Source organism: Chiroxiphia lanceolata, chromosome 1, assembly GCF_009829145.1.
Source record: "Chiroxiphia lanceolata isolate bChiLan1 chromosome 1, bChiLan1.pri, whole genome shotgun sequence".
Lineage (NCBI taxonomy): Eukaryota > Metazoa > Chordata > Aves > Passeriformes > Pipridae > Chiroxiphia > Chiroxiphia lanceolata.
Genome location: NC_045637.1, coordinates 120,079,470 through 120,095,430, shown reverse-complemented (window position 1 = coordinate 120,095,430; position 15,961 = coordinate 120,079,470). Strand labels below are relative to the sequence as shown.

Here is a 15,961-nt window from a genome sequence, read left to right as displayed (position 1 = left end):
ATTACTTCAAGACCACATATATAAATTTTATGCACATAGCATGCATAAAGCACAAAAACATGAATGTAATTCAATAAAAAATTTCAATTCTTGTAAACAAACAAACAATAACACCTGCATGTCACATGCTTTTTGCTACCAGGATTCCAGCACAGAGGCAAGTTTTTACTGCATGTTTTTTAAGGCCAAGTACAAGTTACAACGTAAATATTTTACTTTTTCGCGTAATCAATTTTCAATAAAATATGATCATCATAATAGATGTACAACACTGTTTATTGTTTAAACACTACCTTGGTAACTTTCCTAAACTGAAGATGAATGAGAGAATGTATCACACCTTATGTGTTTTCATATGAAAAGATAGCATTTTAACCTTAATCACTTGCAAAAAGGATGTATCTATCAAGTATCTTTTGACTTGGAATGATTACTTAACACTATTACTTAAACAACATTCCAACAGAAAACTGAACATATCAATATCACAGAGTTCCTGTGTCCCACATAGTGTGTCAGGAAATTTATTACCCGATTCTTCCAGGCAATTTTGAGTAGGTGCTATAGAAAATCTACAATACAATAACAGTAATCAATATGGATCACAAGTGATGAGCAAGTAGTTCTGACTACTTCATCCACCCAAACTCTAGAATTTAATTATTGCTTTTAATTTAGTTAGATTAACTTTTGTTTATGGATTTGGTAAAAACAAATTTCCCAAAGTTGCTGTTATCCACCTCATGTTCTACAGTGATTTGAGGTGGGCATGCCATTTTTCAATGCTGTAAATTCTAAAAATGATATAATCATCCATGGAAATTAAAAAAAAAAAAGTAATTTCATCCCCAAACATAAACCTAAGGTAAGGCTGATGATACCTGGACACTGTACTCCAGCAATTACTTATTGAGCTGAATAGTTAATTTATTTGTATTGATTGCAGATAGAATCCATCTTGAAATTATTTTCATCTTTACATAAATTCCAAGGGGAGCACAGAGAGGAAATACTAAAAAAAGAGCAGGAATGATCAATTGAAAAAAATAACAATAAATATCAAAGCATGAATGCTTTGTTGCATACCCTCCAGCTGCAGCTGCATGAAGACAAGTCCTGCCAAAGTCATCTGGTGTGTCAATGTCAAAACCTACAAAACAAATATTTTGTAAAATCATTATGTAACATCACCTTTCACAAAACTGCTGTCATCTACTGCTAAGAGAAATGCTTGCTAAGCAAACTTAACACCTATTTGCAAAAAAGCACTCAAGCATTAAAAATTACTTCATTTGAAACATGTCCTTGCTATTTGCAAGGTTTTGAAAAACAGGCATTTAAATAAAACAAAGGGATCAAAAAATGTAACTGCAATTTCATATCTAACCATATATTTTAACACAGAGATTAATATTTAAATCAGGTTTCAAAGCTACATTTTTGGTTTGAAAGAACTGCTATACTCTCCTAAGAGTCTTGCTCTTGTGTAATGTAACTCACTCATTCAATCTCCAGTTTTTGTACCTGGGAATGCTGGCATTTTTTTTAGCTTTTTAAAAACTGTTCAACAACAATAAATAATGAACAACACAGGATATCTTATCCAAGAGTGCTATTATTTCAAGATTGTTTTCCTACTCCATGTCCCATAAAACAGGTTTTGTAGGCACCACTATGTTCTCCTCTCATTTCAATAGGCAATGCTATATGGCAAACAATTTAAGAGTTTACTAATTTGATTTGAAAAGTAGCCTTTGATGTTTTTTCACAGGTTGCCTGTCTGCACTACTAACTACTTAAATGTCATCCAGTACTGGAACAAGGAAGAATGGTATTTCGTTAAGGTCTGTACATGAATATTAATTAATTTTAAAATTAGAGATCCTTAATTTACATAAAGGAGACTTTTCCTCCGAAAACCAAGAGGGGCACATAGTCTGCAGATATCCATCTCCCCATCAACAGCACATGCTAACATGCTGTTAGCAGTATCCAGTCTTTCCAGCCTGAAGGTTGAACATATTCATATCTGCTCCAGGCTAGATTTACATCCAAGTTTGCTCAACTCATGTAAAACTCACAGAAATCACTTGCAAGTCTTCTGCAGGGTTTCCTTTGCCATACTGAATTTCTAGTAAGGGCACAACCAGCATAACATCATGTTTGAAAGAGCCAGAATATCCCAGATTTTGAACACATCCAATCGAAATATTGTCAATTATTGGACAGTCCTTTCCTGGGTGAATCCTTGCAAGCTTGCCCAGGACAGGACAGTAAATAAAAAGCCTTACCAGTAGGTAGTTTTAGTTATATTCCTTTAGTTCTTCTCCCAGGCTTTCCTAACAAACAATATAAAGCTGGGGAAGCAACTTGTTACTTTTCCTTTTCCCCAACTCTCTCCTCCCCACTTTTCTTTTTTCAAAAAACCTTAAGTGTCTTCAGATTAATACAGAACCATTTAGTTTATTCTTATTTTTCTTTTGTTCCTGAAGCTCCCTTTGGACAAATCTCCTTTCTCAGAATTGCAATGGTTCAAAGAGCTTAGAATTCACATCGGACTCTGGCCAACAAGGGAAGTAATGACCTTACAACCTCCACAACTTCAGAGAGGAGTCAAGCAATGAAGGAAAAGAGCAGTTTGCATTGCCTATGATTAACAACACACCACCAACGCAATAGTTTCTTAATGCAGCAGTCCACAGTCTTCAGAGCTATCAGGTGCCCACTACGGGAATAGGTAGGAATAGACTGATCTGTACAAAGCTAAAAACATCATGGAAGAGAAATAGGAGGATGCTCTATGAAGTCAGAACATCATTCTCCTTGAAGTTTCATTATAGTCTGAGCCAGTCATCCCACCTCTGTAGCCAACTCAAAATGCACAAACACAACATTAAAAAACTTACAAACACATTATTACAATTTGGATTATTTTTTTTTTTTAATTACTTCTGCAAACGTTTGCATTAACTTTAACTCTGGACTGTCCATTAAAAAACAAGCACCAGGTTACTAGTAAACTATAAAGATTTTTATGTATTACTAAACTAAGATTTATTTAAAAGCTACTCTATGAAATAAAGAACGAAGTGCAAAACACATATAAGAATTTAAAAGAGTGTCTTACCTGATGAGAGGAGCTTTCTGCAGCAGTCTGAAAATCCACTTAATGCTGCCAAATGGAGAGGAAACATCCCATGTATACCCCGCCTAAGATACACCATAATCAGGTATCACAGTTTCATTACAAGTAAAATAAAACAAACATGATTGTGTGCAAAGTGGACACGCATCGTGGATTCAGCAAACCGCCTAATTAGAACACTGAGCTAAATTCCCATATTAAAGGCTTTCTTACAAGCTATCAGAATGCACTAAATCAGTACAACAGCCTATTAAAACTTTCAAAGCTTTTACTTCAAATACATAAAAGGAAAACCTATTTCTCTTTTTCTTGGTACAAACTGTGATGTACTGAGTAGCTACTTCAAAGTACAGTACAGGATAATCCTATTTCAAGTTGAAGATGATATTAAAAATCATACTAGTCTTGTTACTATAATAACTACATTTCTAAATTCTCTCAGTTTACATTCATATCAGTAAAGTTACCTACTTTGCAGTGTCAGCACCACTCGTAATCAGTGTGTTGATTAATAGCTCATGGCCATATCTAGCTGCTATGTGCAAGGGGGTATTTCCATTCTTATCTTCACAGTCTATTTCAGCTCCTATAATAAAAAGTAATTACTAAGTAAGAATATATGTAGGCATACAGACACCTTTGTTAGAAAAATAGCACTGATGATAATTTGAGGGACATTAATAACAGTCAATGAATAACTACTTTGGATTTAAACCCTACACAGCTTTCAGCTGTATTAGGTAGTTATAACAAGAAAAATAGAGAAAAGCACTGTATTATGAAACCATATGGGACAAACTTTCTACAACCCAGGAAGAGAAATCTATATATTTTCCTGCATTCTGAAAGAAAAACAGTTCTTCAGTGTAACTTATCAAAATTCATAAGCAGGTATGCCAGACCCACCATTAACTGGTCTGTTACTGGACACTGCAACTGAAAAAAAATTCCGTACATTGCTACCCATACAAGAGGACAAAAATATCTGTAATACTGGAAAGCTGATGACAGAACTACTCCCTCCCCCTTTTTACCATTTTGAATGATGGTTTGGGATCTTGAAAATCTACCGTGGATGGCTGTCATGTGCAAAGGTGTTTTCCCATCTTTACTCTGGAAAAGAAAAAAACAACCCCTGTGTTTACTTATGGCCAATAAGAGTAATCCATCAGAACTGACCAAAAAAAAAAAAGATGTTGTTTTCATTCTTGTTTCCCCTCTATTCCATCCTTTAAATTTTTAAATTGTTTCTATGCACTTCTGTCAGACAGATGCTGGCAATGACAAGTCAGCACGACAGACATAGCAGGCTTTTCACAAGAGTTGCACTTAGTCACTCTTCCAGCTGTGAGTGACAACTCAGCGATGCCCACTCACTCACACTTATGTCTTTAAGATAACTCTCAAGAGGATGATGACAGCACACAACTTTAGCAAAAAGCCTATGTCCAACTCTTCCCCTGCCCAAGTCTAAAATAAAACAATGCTTTAAGTTTGTTTCTTGAAAGAAAGTAGCTGTATTTCCTACAGTGAATTACACAGAGTAAATTAAACATTATATTAGAAGATAAAAAGCTCATGTGTTTCTTGGCAATTTCTGTAAAGGGATGTTTGTAAGCAATTTATCATAAACCACAAGTTATCCCAGGGTAAAACTATTCAACCCTAATTGGTACTATACATTTGAAATGCACATCTTAAATGTGCACTTACTCATTCACCCAGTAAAGATGTCCTTTAAGTAGGCCAACAGTAATGCATAAGGAAATTTCAATTTTTAACAGCTCAATCTCAATGCACTTACAAACTCATTTTTTCTCTTATTATTACTTTAGGATGATTTTCCCCTTGTACTTTATCACAGGTAATGGGAAAGCTTTACTGCAGAAAAAGGTTCCTACAAATGCACACAAAAAATTGCAAACATGACAAGAAAATAAAAGGACTCTTAAAATGCACACGTGTACCGCATCTTTAAATTTTAAATGTTGGCTTTGAAGAGTGTGAAATGTTCATAAAACACAAAGTTAAAAAAGACAAAGATGGTAGGGGGAAGATAAAATATGAACATATGCATTGAAATATCACAAATTGCTGTCATGTGCAGAAGGGACTTCCCACCTTTACTCTCCCATTGAAATCAAATGACAAAGCTTCTACGGATGTGTTACTGAAAGTCTGCTGGAGACCCTTTTAGGGAAAGATGGACGTGGAATTTTCAGTTTTGTCACTGCACAGAGCAGCATACACCACCTACAACAATGCTATTATGGAAAACATTGTCTTCTCAGACCTAGACTGAAAGAAATAAAACTTGATAATGAAAGTCAAGCTATCTCCACATCTTTCAGCTAGCAGATTTCTTTGACCATAAATAATCCAAAAGACAACATCCACATATCATAGCAGATGCAAATAAACACAGAAAATGGGGTCAATTGTACAATCAGTTTTACTTCTGTCATTGGAGGCCTTAAGAAAAGGCCAAATACATCATAAGTGACATCTTCCCCAAGCAATCTCTGTGCTCTGATTTTCTTTCATCTTTCTCCCTATGGTTTAGTTCTCCTCTCTTTATCCAACTATTAACATTCTCTGTGTCCAATTACTTTCCTCCTTTATAACAACTGTTACACATCTGATGTCTCTTTCTCTTACTGTTCTTCTTTAACCTGGAGAATCTATTAATTTAAAGAAAAATTATCACATAAAATAAGCTTAGTGAAGCAACAGACAGAAGAACTTCAGGGCTCAGATAAAGTAGCCTGCAGTCTCACTGGCTCAGATGGAATAAATCTGTATCTCAAAGGAAAGCTAATGAAAAGAAAGAAGATGGAGTTGGAGCTGAAAAAAAAGTAGACTCAAGTCTCAGTGAGCACATTAATAAAGTACCTTACAAGGACATAAGAATAACTTAAGGTGACAGTATCAGAAACTAAAGAGCACGGTCATCAAGTGAGAACCCTCACAAGACAACTTCAGGGAGATCTTGCAAAGAACAGCAAAATAAGCTACTAAATCATTTTCCAGTTGTAAATGAAAAACCACAGTACCATCAATAACAGATTTATAGATTTACTCTGTTCAAATTTACTTAAAAATTCACTTAACATAGATTTCTAAGACAATGGATTGGATTGTCCACAGTGCCTCTCTCATGTATAACAGTCTCACGTTCCTTTCCAGCCCAGGAATAATATAACGCACAATTGTCTATCAACATATAAACATAGAACTGGTATAAAATTAAATGAAGACGATAATTCCCATGTTGAAGCCAAACTGCTAGGTATAGGATTGCATTCAGAATTCCCCTCTAAGACATTGTCACTAGGGAAGGATATACAGAGTCAGAACCAGTAGCCAACTATTTCTTCAAGCAATGAAACAGGAAAGCGCTATTTATTGAGCAAAGCACTATTTCCTGAGATGCCAGGAGGTTGGACTGCATAAGAAGATAGGTATCTTCAAAACTTTTGCTCCAATTTCCCTTTCTTTATGCCTTTAAGGCCTTCTATCTAAATATCAATCTAACTACAGCTGTGTGATTTTATGAGGTCAGCCAGGATCACAGCACACGACAGAACAGCTATGGGCTAATGCTAACTTTTGTTGTCTTCAGTGAACCTCAATTAAACATGGTAATAGGAAAGATATCACCCAAGTCTCCTCTATCACTACAGAAAACATATACACAAAATACTTTAGGTAACTTTTTTTTGCTAAGAACAATTTGCCAAGAACAGTAGTTGTTGTCAGAAATAACACACAGCATAATGTGTCCTATCGAGTGATTACTCAGATATTAAATGTACTCAAGACTTCTGAGCTCTGCTGAGGGTCAAGGGAAATGTGGGTCTATCGCGTCGCAGCATTCTTCCAAGTGAAATCTCACCCTAGCAACAGTTCTTCTGTTCTAGTACCACCAATGCAAGTAAAAAACTTTTTCTATTTAGGTCACCAAACTTTCAAGCAGCAAAGGGGCCCATAAAACAATTAATACTGTCCCATTACATACTCATTTCAATGTGTTCTTCCATGCATGGAAATCCTGAATAGTGAGGAGAGAGGGCTGCAGTAATGAGCAATACTTAACAAGATTCACTGTTCCACAGTGGACACTGCCAAGGCTACAAAAACAAGCAGGAAATTATGTCCTCTGCCTACAGAGGTGATAAAAAGCATATAACATATTTCTACTGTTCTATTATCTTCTGCCACATAATCTGTTCTCCAGATGAGGCCAGCACTCACAGACATGCACAAGAATTTACCCTCCATCTGCCATCAAGAATGTTTCCCTTTTGCTCTCCCCACTGCCACTCACAGCAGAAAGTGCTCTAATAGTACTGTCTAGTCTGCACCTAGATTGCCACCCATATCCCGTTACCTCTAACAACACAGAAACAGTTGCACATGGGATGAAATTATTGAACCAGCTTACCCAAGCAATATAATTATGATGAAGAATAGATCTCATAACCATTTTAAGAACTACTTTGAACTTAAACATCAGTATTTGGAAATAGAACAGAACACTGGTTTCACTAAAAACTTAGTAAGAAGGCCCTAATTCCATCTCATTTTAATTCCATAATTTATTCTTATCTACCCAACATACTGGGTTTTCTTTTAAGGACTGGTTAATCCAACATTTATCTTTATAGGCCTTTCCAGGGAAGTAGAAGTTGACTTAGAAATTATTTTCTTTTGCCTCAGTTCTTGCACTTTTCAACAGTGCAAGTGATAAATTTTCATATACCAAGTAAGGCTGTTCACACCTTCAGGTGTAAATTTACAGGCCAAATTCTGTCATACTGGTATAAATACACAGAAATGCTATTAAAAGAATTACAGTGGAAACACCTTGATTAGGAAACAGGATAACTGCTGTTTTCAAGCTTAAAATCCTTACACAGTCCTACTTGCTTAATTATGCACTTAACTGTTTTGATACGTACTAAACCGTCATGGGCAGGGACACCTTCCATTAGACTAAGTAGCTCAACTCCCCATCCAACCTGGCACTGAACACTTCCAGGAATGGGGCATTCACACCTTCCCTGGGCAACCTGTTTCAGTGAATCACCACCCTTGTAGTAAACAATTTCTTCCTAATATCTAATCTAACCCTACTCTCCTTAAATTTGAAGATATTCCCCCTTGTCCTGTCATGAATTGCCCTTGTACAAAGTCCATCTCCAGTTTTCTTGTAGGCCCTAGAAGGTGCTGTAAGGTTTCCTTTGTTCTTATTTGTCTAAGTAACGTATATATATAATCACTAGTATATTTAACATTGTGGGATTATTTTCATGGCAGACCACATGTTTCTGAGAAATGATGTTTCAAGAATGTAGGACAGAAGTCAGCCAATGCTGCAACACTGAACACTCAGTCTTATCCAGTCTGGGACATTATGCGGAGCAGAAAGCTGGCAACAAAAATTAACAGACTGTGACCTGGATATTTTAGGGCAAGTGAGAAATAAACCCTGTGACACAGTTCCTTACTTCTGTGGGGCACTTTGGTCATTAATTTTTCCAAAACTGTGTTATGTACATTTGCATTAAATGAGCCACACATCTAAATATATGTAACAGTGAGCAGGAACATACATCTAAGATTTTTCCACATCAAAAAGCTTATTTTCAAACTACTCCCAAATTTTCAGTTGACTATATCTATTGTTAGCACAAAACCCATAAAAATATATTTTAGCAATAGTTAGTTGAAAATCAGGGCAAATCACTGTGAAAATCACTGCTTCCATGAAGTGAACAACAAACATCAAGATTTTTAACAGAAATGTCAGCTATTCTAACATTCACCTCCTGACCAGATTGTGTTGAAATTCAAGCATAAATCTATTAAACTTTTAAGAAACAAGAGGACAGATAATTCTCTTCCTACCACATGTAGGTGATAGTTCAGGCAATTAGACATCCTGCATAAGGAACATTTGGACTCCTCATTCCATCATCCTAGCCTAAAACCTGTCAAGACATCAGATACTGCCACTAAATGTTTCTGAACAGAGTTTAAATTTTCTTTACCCGAATAAAAATCAATGTAATACAAAATCGGAGGTCTCACATCTCTCTCCCACATCTCAAGACTTCACACTACACAGTAGAGAGACAATAAAAGATATAGGTTATAGTTTGTTTTTATGCTTGTGTGTATCAGAAATTCTGTCTACAATACTAGATTATAAGGAACATTCTGCAACCAAGTACAGATGTAAAAGGTATACTGATTCTGCTTACCAAGTTTTGCTGGAGTAATTAAAACACCAGCTGTTAAACCTTTCCATTGGCCTGATCTACTTATATTTGTATTTTTATACACCCTTCCCAAATCTGCCTGACTAATTATTCTAAGATCTTACATTATCAGCCCTTCAACTGCTCCAGTAATTAGCCTGTTCATACACATTTCTCTGAAATACCTTTGGTTTCATTCATGTTACTTATTTACAAGGAAAACATATTCTTTTGCATTTTTTCAAATTATTTGCTTTTACTTACATGGCTAGACTAGGGAAAACAAATTATACAGAATTCTGACATTTAAGTGTAATCAAGATTGAGCAGACTATCATCATCCTTCTTCTTTATCCTTTTGGGCTATTTTATACATCCCATTGAGGTTCTGAGATTCTGATCAAGTTCTTTGAAGCAACATACTGGCTCATTTTTACAACAGTACTTTTCATACAAGTACTCCATCTATCAGTGAGAACCTCTAAAATGCTACCATAACAAATATTTTTGAAAAAACTATCTCTGATAAAGATGCACTTCATCTTTAGGCATGAATGGATGGCTTTGGATACACCTACCTTTATATTTACATCTGCTCCGTTGCAGACCAAAAGCTCTAAACACAGTGCTCCATGTGTTGATGCAGCGGCAAAGTGCAAAGGTGTAAACCCTTTCTCATTTACTTGATTTACATTAGCACCACAGTCTATGAGTTCATTCACTACAACATCTTGCCCATTGTAACAAGCTACATGGAGAGGAGTATTTCCATAGGCATTTGGTTCATTCATCTATGAGAGAAAAAAAAAACTCCCAAGATTAGTTAGTAGGCAGAAAACTGTATTTAATGCAGCATTTAATTCTAACAAGGAAAGATCTCATGTCGTGAGATTATGTTTTGGAACTCTCCAAAACCAGAAATTAAAAGCAAGTTCCGAGTGTAGCACTTTGATCAAGACCTGTGTCCTGGGGAAGGGCATGATTGCCTTACAAGTGAGCCAACCTCCTGCAATTGTCTCCACACCAGTTTCCTGTGTGCAATTTAAGACACAAATGCCAAAAATGTCAACAGTGGCATACTACAAAGCATAGCACGGACCTCTATAAAAAACCTTTTGCAAGTTTTCATCAAAAACATAGGTCATAGAGACTTTTCCCAAGGGGGGGGTTGCATAGGTGTGTATAGAAATTGAATTTGTTGTTGTACACAACATGATACTGAATTCTGATTTATTTCTCAATAAAGAACTTGAGCTGCAATCTCCAGCCTTGCAAGACTAAAATGTGATTCACAATGCAGATTTCTTACACAGTTTCAGAGTTTATTGTTAAGATGCTTTCTATGTGCAGGTACTGTAGAGCCTTTTAATTTATTTTGCATTTGAATATTAATATGGCCTTACTCTGGTTTTGGAAGTTTCTCATCATTTTTAATATTCTCCAAAATTTAAGTGACGTAAGAAAGTCAGTAACATCTATATTTTACAAACTGAAGCAAAAGCATTTAATTTCCTGCACTTCAAAAAGGATTGTGTGGCAGAGCTAGGATCGGAATTCCTATTTCCTGACTTCAAGTCCAACGAATTAAGACCAAGAAATATCAAACAAACAAAAAAACTCTACTAAATACACATTTATTTTCACATTATTGTGCAAAATCTACAAGGCTCTTAAGTTACCCGGGAGAATGTGCTTTTATAACAGAAAAAGTATTTCCAGAGATCTTCATTCACATGCTTTCACTATACCATAACCTGTCTCTAAATAAACAGTGTCCTATAGTACTAACAAAAGCATTTCAAACAATAAACAAATATGTCAGTTTTATTTTTCCTTACATCAACGCCAAGATCCAGAAGGTATTTGACTACACTGATCATCCCACTAGATGCTGCAGCATGTAAGGGTGTATATGATTTCTTGTCTTTGCATGTCACTTCAGCTGTATGGGTCACGAGTAATTTCACAACTTCAATATGACCTAAAATAAAAAAGACAAATAAAATAAAGCATCATTTTTTATTAACCAGTAGAGGGTTGCAAACTTAATAATTCTATGATTGTTATAACATGATCAAGACATTATTCATTTTGACCTAACCTGGAAAACAAAGAATTATTCTTGTTTTCTAATTCTATCATAACTTATAAAAGCAACATAATCACCTCCACATACCACATCCAACAGTCATAGCATTTATACTGCAAAAATAAATTTGTATATTCAAAACACAATCTTGTCTTCTGCTTACACAGCAGGATTCTTCTGAAGACTTGAGAACTAGAGAGGCAAAGTCACTTTGTAATTATTAAACATTTACTGCAAATTTATGTTACCAACTCAAGAGATAGTGTGACTGTCAGATTTCCACTCTCACCTCAATTGCAAACATGCCCGTTAAGGTTTCTGAGTCTTAAGCAGAAACTTTGAAAGAATTATGCAAACATGAAAAGAAAAAAATATTCTACTTTGACATAAAAACATATCCCTCCCAATCCAACTTCCTTTACTTGCAAAGCGTTTAAAATCTTGAACCAAATTATACAGGACTTAGCAAAGCCCTGTTTTCAAGACTGACTCAGACAATCCAAGAAGGAACTGTAGCCTTTTGAAAGCATTAACTGCTCTCCTAAGACAATGAGAGGAGGGTAAGAGTCGAGTTGGGATCATGAGGAAAGGATGACCAGGGGGAAGTCCCAGCTGGAAAAAGGGAGGGAAGGCAGGGAGCCCACCCTGAAGTGGTGGGCAGTAGCTCTCACTGCCAGCTTTGAGCCAGGGGCCCCAACACCACACCACTGCTGCAAAGGGCAGTGAGCTTTTCACTGGCTTGTAGGGAGTTGTGACACTGCCCACTAAGAAGCCATGAAAATGAGGTAACCAAAAAAATCTGTCATTCTTGCTCCGTTGTTAATTTAACTGCCAAAAATGTCATCACTGAAAACACATGGATAATCATGACAAAGTCTGCTGAATAAAGTAGTACATAACTTTAACAGATCACGATACACTTAGTGCTTTGCTTTTGTAACTGACCCATACAGACAGATGTGTGATTCTTTGTTTTGCCTTTCAAGTTACACCCTTACCTTAGTTAAAGAAGTGACGGGGGGGGCATACTGAATTCTTATACTTATTCAGTCAGACATCTAAGTAGAAAGTATCAAGTCCAGCTTTCAGCTTAAGCGCTTCATAAAAAGTGAGGGTCTTCACTTTTTAAGAGAATTTGCAAAAGTCTGAATAGGAAGTATCTACCCAATAGAATATAGACAAAGCTATTTTTATAAACATTCAGCCACTATGATACTTATTTTATGCTGCATGTCCGACAGCACACAAAACACCATTTTACCCAGTTATACTGATCACAACCATAAGAGTTTACCCATGCAATGTGAAGTGATGCAACAGTTCACTTAACTACTTCAGTATTGTAGGAAAGAAGGGAAAGAGAAATGCAAACATGATGATACTCATCTTCTGACCCAAATAAAATGGGGACAGGAATGAAAACAAGCCCTATATGAGAGACAGAAATACAGAAGATACTGAAAGGAGTGAAAGGAATAGAGAGACTGAGTAGAACAGTGGCAGAAAGAACTTTAAAGAGAAGATAAAAACAAAAAAAAAAACAAACCCGACCTGCACTGAAAACACAAGCAGCAATCAGTGGAAGACTCTCAAACAGAAGAGCAACGTACTTGAGGTGAGAAGTGCTGCAGAGACATCCCAATTTGTTAATGAGGGTAACAAGAATGTTAGTCCATTTCAGTCACAGCATTGCAGCTGGACAGCAACGGAGCCGGGTGAAAAGCAGGAAGGAAGGGAAACAATGGATACAACCCTAGGAAGTTATTTATAGTAGAATGACGAAAAGCATAACTTTTTTATTCTGTGGTCAGTTTTACACGGTTGAAAAGCTTGAAAGGTTTTCTTCAAACAACTGGAGCAAGGCACAATGGCTCTAAATTGTAAAAGAGAATGTCACAGGTTTTTTTTCTTTTATTGAAGACTTTCAAAGTTTTTTCTACTCTGTTGTCTACAAGGATATTTAGGTTGATCAACATCAGTTAAATTACATTTTTCCTGCCCAAACACTGTGCATTGACAGAGTTTCCTGATGGTAGCCTATGAAACAGCACTGACTAAAATTGGCATAAATGTAGCTTTTCTGAAAAACAGACGACTGTTTTTCTAGACTGTGCTTGCCTCATCTAGGCAAGCACAAACAAGAAAATGTCTCTGTCCTCTCACTGATACTTGTCAGGTTTCTGCCATTTCATGCACAGATTTCATTCAACAAAATTCTGCAAATAACCACCTTGAGTAAAGTGGTTGGACAGCCTGTCACAGATGTTGCTTTGCAGATATAAGTACATGAAAAATACTAATGCAAAATATTGCAAAGCATGTTGGATCAATAATGAGGAATGCTCTTTAACTTCAGGGGTTTCAAGAACTGGTATCTGAAGGCAAGAATTTGCAGTTTCAGGGATGAAATATTCTTTTGAAATCCAACCCTCCAGGGCTGGATTCAGGTGCTCCTTGTATTAACTGTTTACTTTTTGTTTAGTATTACTGCAAAATTTTTCACCTATGATTAGACTCTCTGATTGAATACACGGTTACTCCTTTTTAAAGAACAAAATTACCTACCTCACTTTTCTTACTCAAATTGATTTTTCTCAGCACAAAAAACACATTTACAAGGCAATTTGATCTATACTGTTAATGGTTTTCTGGCAGATGCACAATAACCTCAATGCTTACAATGCAAATTTTTCCTAGAAATATATAAAACCACTAAACATAAGGTGACTTTTTTTTTTTTACTAACAAAATAGTAATCAACTGAAATATGTACATACCCATATATGCTGCCCAATGTATAGCTCGTCTGTCTTTCTTGTCAAATGCATTAATATTGGCCCCTCTAGACAACAGTAAGCTGACCATCTAAAATAAAGAAGAGAAATCTTTTATTCATAACAGGAAACTCTGCTTAGAAAAAGAAAATCATAGAAGAAATGTGTTTCTAAATACATGTGTTTCTAAAGGATTTAAATATGCTGGGTTTTGAATATTCCATAAGTTTGAAAAAACTGGCTGCCACACCCTGGCAGCAATAATGAGGCGACTGTAAGGAACACAAAACGATGTCAACAAAAACATTTCTCAGTTTAATATAGCAAAGCTGTGAAATCTTTCGAATCTTCAGGTTATTACTAAGGGATTCACTAAAGCTAATCCCCAAAAGCAAGCCAATTTCCTATGTGTCTCCAATTACTTACATGCAATTAATGGGAATTTCTCAGCAGTCATTTTTCAAAGCTTCAATATTAGGCGAGTTAGAGGTTATTACATGTATTTTCTCCACATTTCAAATGACATCACTTTCCATATGTCCACTATTTACTGAATAGAAAAATATCCTGGTTTTTCCATTTTTAATTTACCCATTACTAGTTTAACTCTACTTATCTCAGCAAATTTCCTTCTGTCATAAGAAAAGTGAAATCTGTAATAACCTTCCAACTTGATGATGTAACATTTATTTTTCACAACTGTTCTGTACAGAGATGCAAACAAAAGACAAATCCAAATACAAAATAGGACTTGGGATGAGGGAGACATGATTTTAAACTGAGAAACTAAACATCAAAAATGTGAGGGACAGAATGATGAGTGGAAAACAAATTAAGAAAATTAACTTTTACCTCGACGTGTCCACTGAAGGCTGCATGATGCAATGCAGTTCTGCCTGCTCGATCAGACACATTTACATTGCTTAGGAGAGGCACCAAAGCTTCAGCACACTTCACAGCTTTATTTGCAGCTGCTATGTGTAGTGGTGTCTGCCAGTTTTTATCACGAGCATTGACATCTGCTGAATGCTTTAACAACACCTGAACAGCATCCTGAAAGCATTTACAAAAAAAAAAATAAGCCCCTTAGTAAAGATCTGAAATGCCAGCCTTAGATTTAAGGACAGTATAGGAATATAACTCTTTACAATTTGTTCATTTATAAACATAATCGTACACTTTGAGAGTTGGACTTTATTATAAATCCAAATTTTGGGATGTTTTCATGAATGTGAGCAATATACCCCCTACAGGATTCAACCAAATCAACCATTTCCAGGTCTTTTATTCAATTCCTTACACCACCTGGCAAATTGTTTTGTCATCACACAACTGATTTCCAAAGCTCAATTAACCAACTTAGGACTTCTTTCATTGCCAAGGTTAAATGAAGTGCTATGAACTTATAATGAATTTTCATCAATCTGCCAAGTAAAAGTTCTGAACTGCCAAAGTCTAGAAATGGCAAAAAGAACAGATTATTAAACGTACATCTAGAAACCGCAGATAAAACAGAGCATGGTCACAAAAAGTTTCATCATACATTGTTGCAAAACTCCTGAAAAACGTTTTAAAATATTGCACTGAATTCCATCTCTCAAAAAGATTATTCATTTCCTTTTGTTAAAATTACAAGCTGTGAAAAATTGACAAATTACATTGTAATTCTTACAGGAAGATAATAAAAACC

General features: G+C 35.8%; 1 protein-coding gene across 3 annotated transcripts in view; it reads right to left on the bottom strand.

Moving 5' to 3' along the window:
* ANKRD28 (ankyrin repeat domain 28) overlaps positions 1 to 15,961 on the bottom strand; it is a 118,763-nt gene that overhangs the window by 24,374 nt on the left and 78,428 nt on the right. For all 3 annotated transcript variants that reach the window (XM_032678703.1, XM_032678693.1, XM_032678712.1), the window contains exons 5-12: positions 15,124 to 15,324; positions 14,275 to 14,362; positions 11,247 to 11,389; positions 9,987 to 10,199; positions 4,180 to 4,258; positions 3,617 to 3,731; positions 3,128 to 3,210; positions 1,087 to 1,150 (exon numbers count right to left, since the gene is read on the bottom strand). In XM_032678703.1, coding sequence (XP_032534594.1) covers positions 1,087 to 1,150; positions 3,128 to 3,210; positions 3,617 to 3,731; positions 4,180 to 4,258; positions 9,987 to 10,199; positions 11,247 to 11,389; positions 14,275 to 14,362; positions 15,124 to 15,324 — 986 coding nt within the window. The remainder of the gene's footprint in view (positions 1 to 1,086; positions 1,151 to 3,127; positions 3,211 to 3,616; positions 3,732 to 4,179; positions 4,259 to 9,986; positions 10,200 to 11,246; positions 11,390 to 14,274; positions 14,363 to 15,123; positions 15,325 to 15,961) is intronic.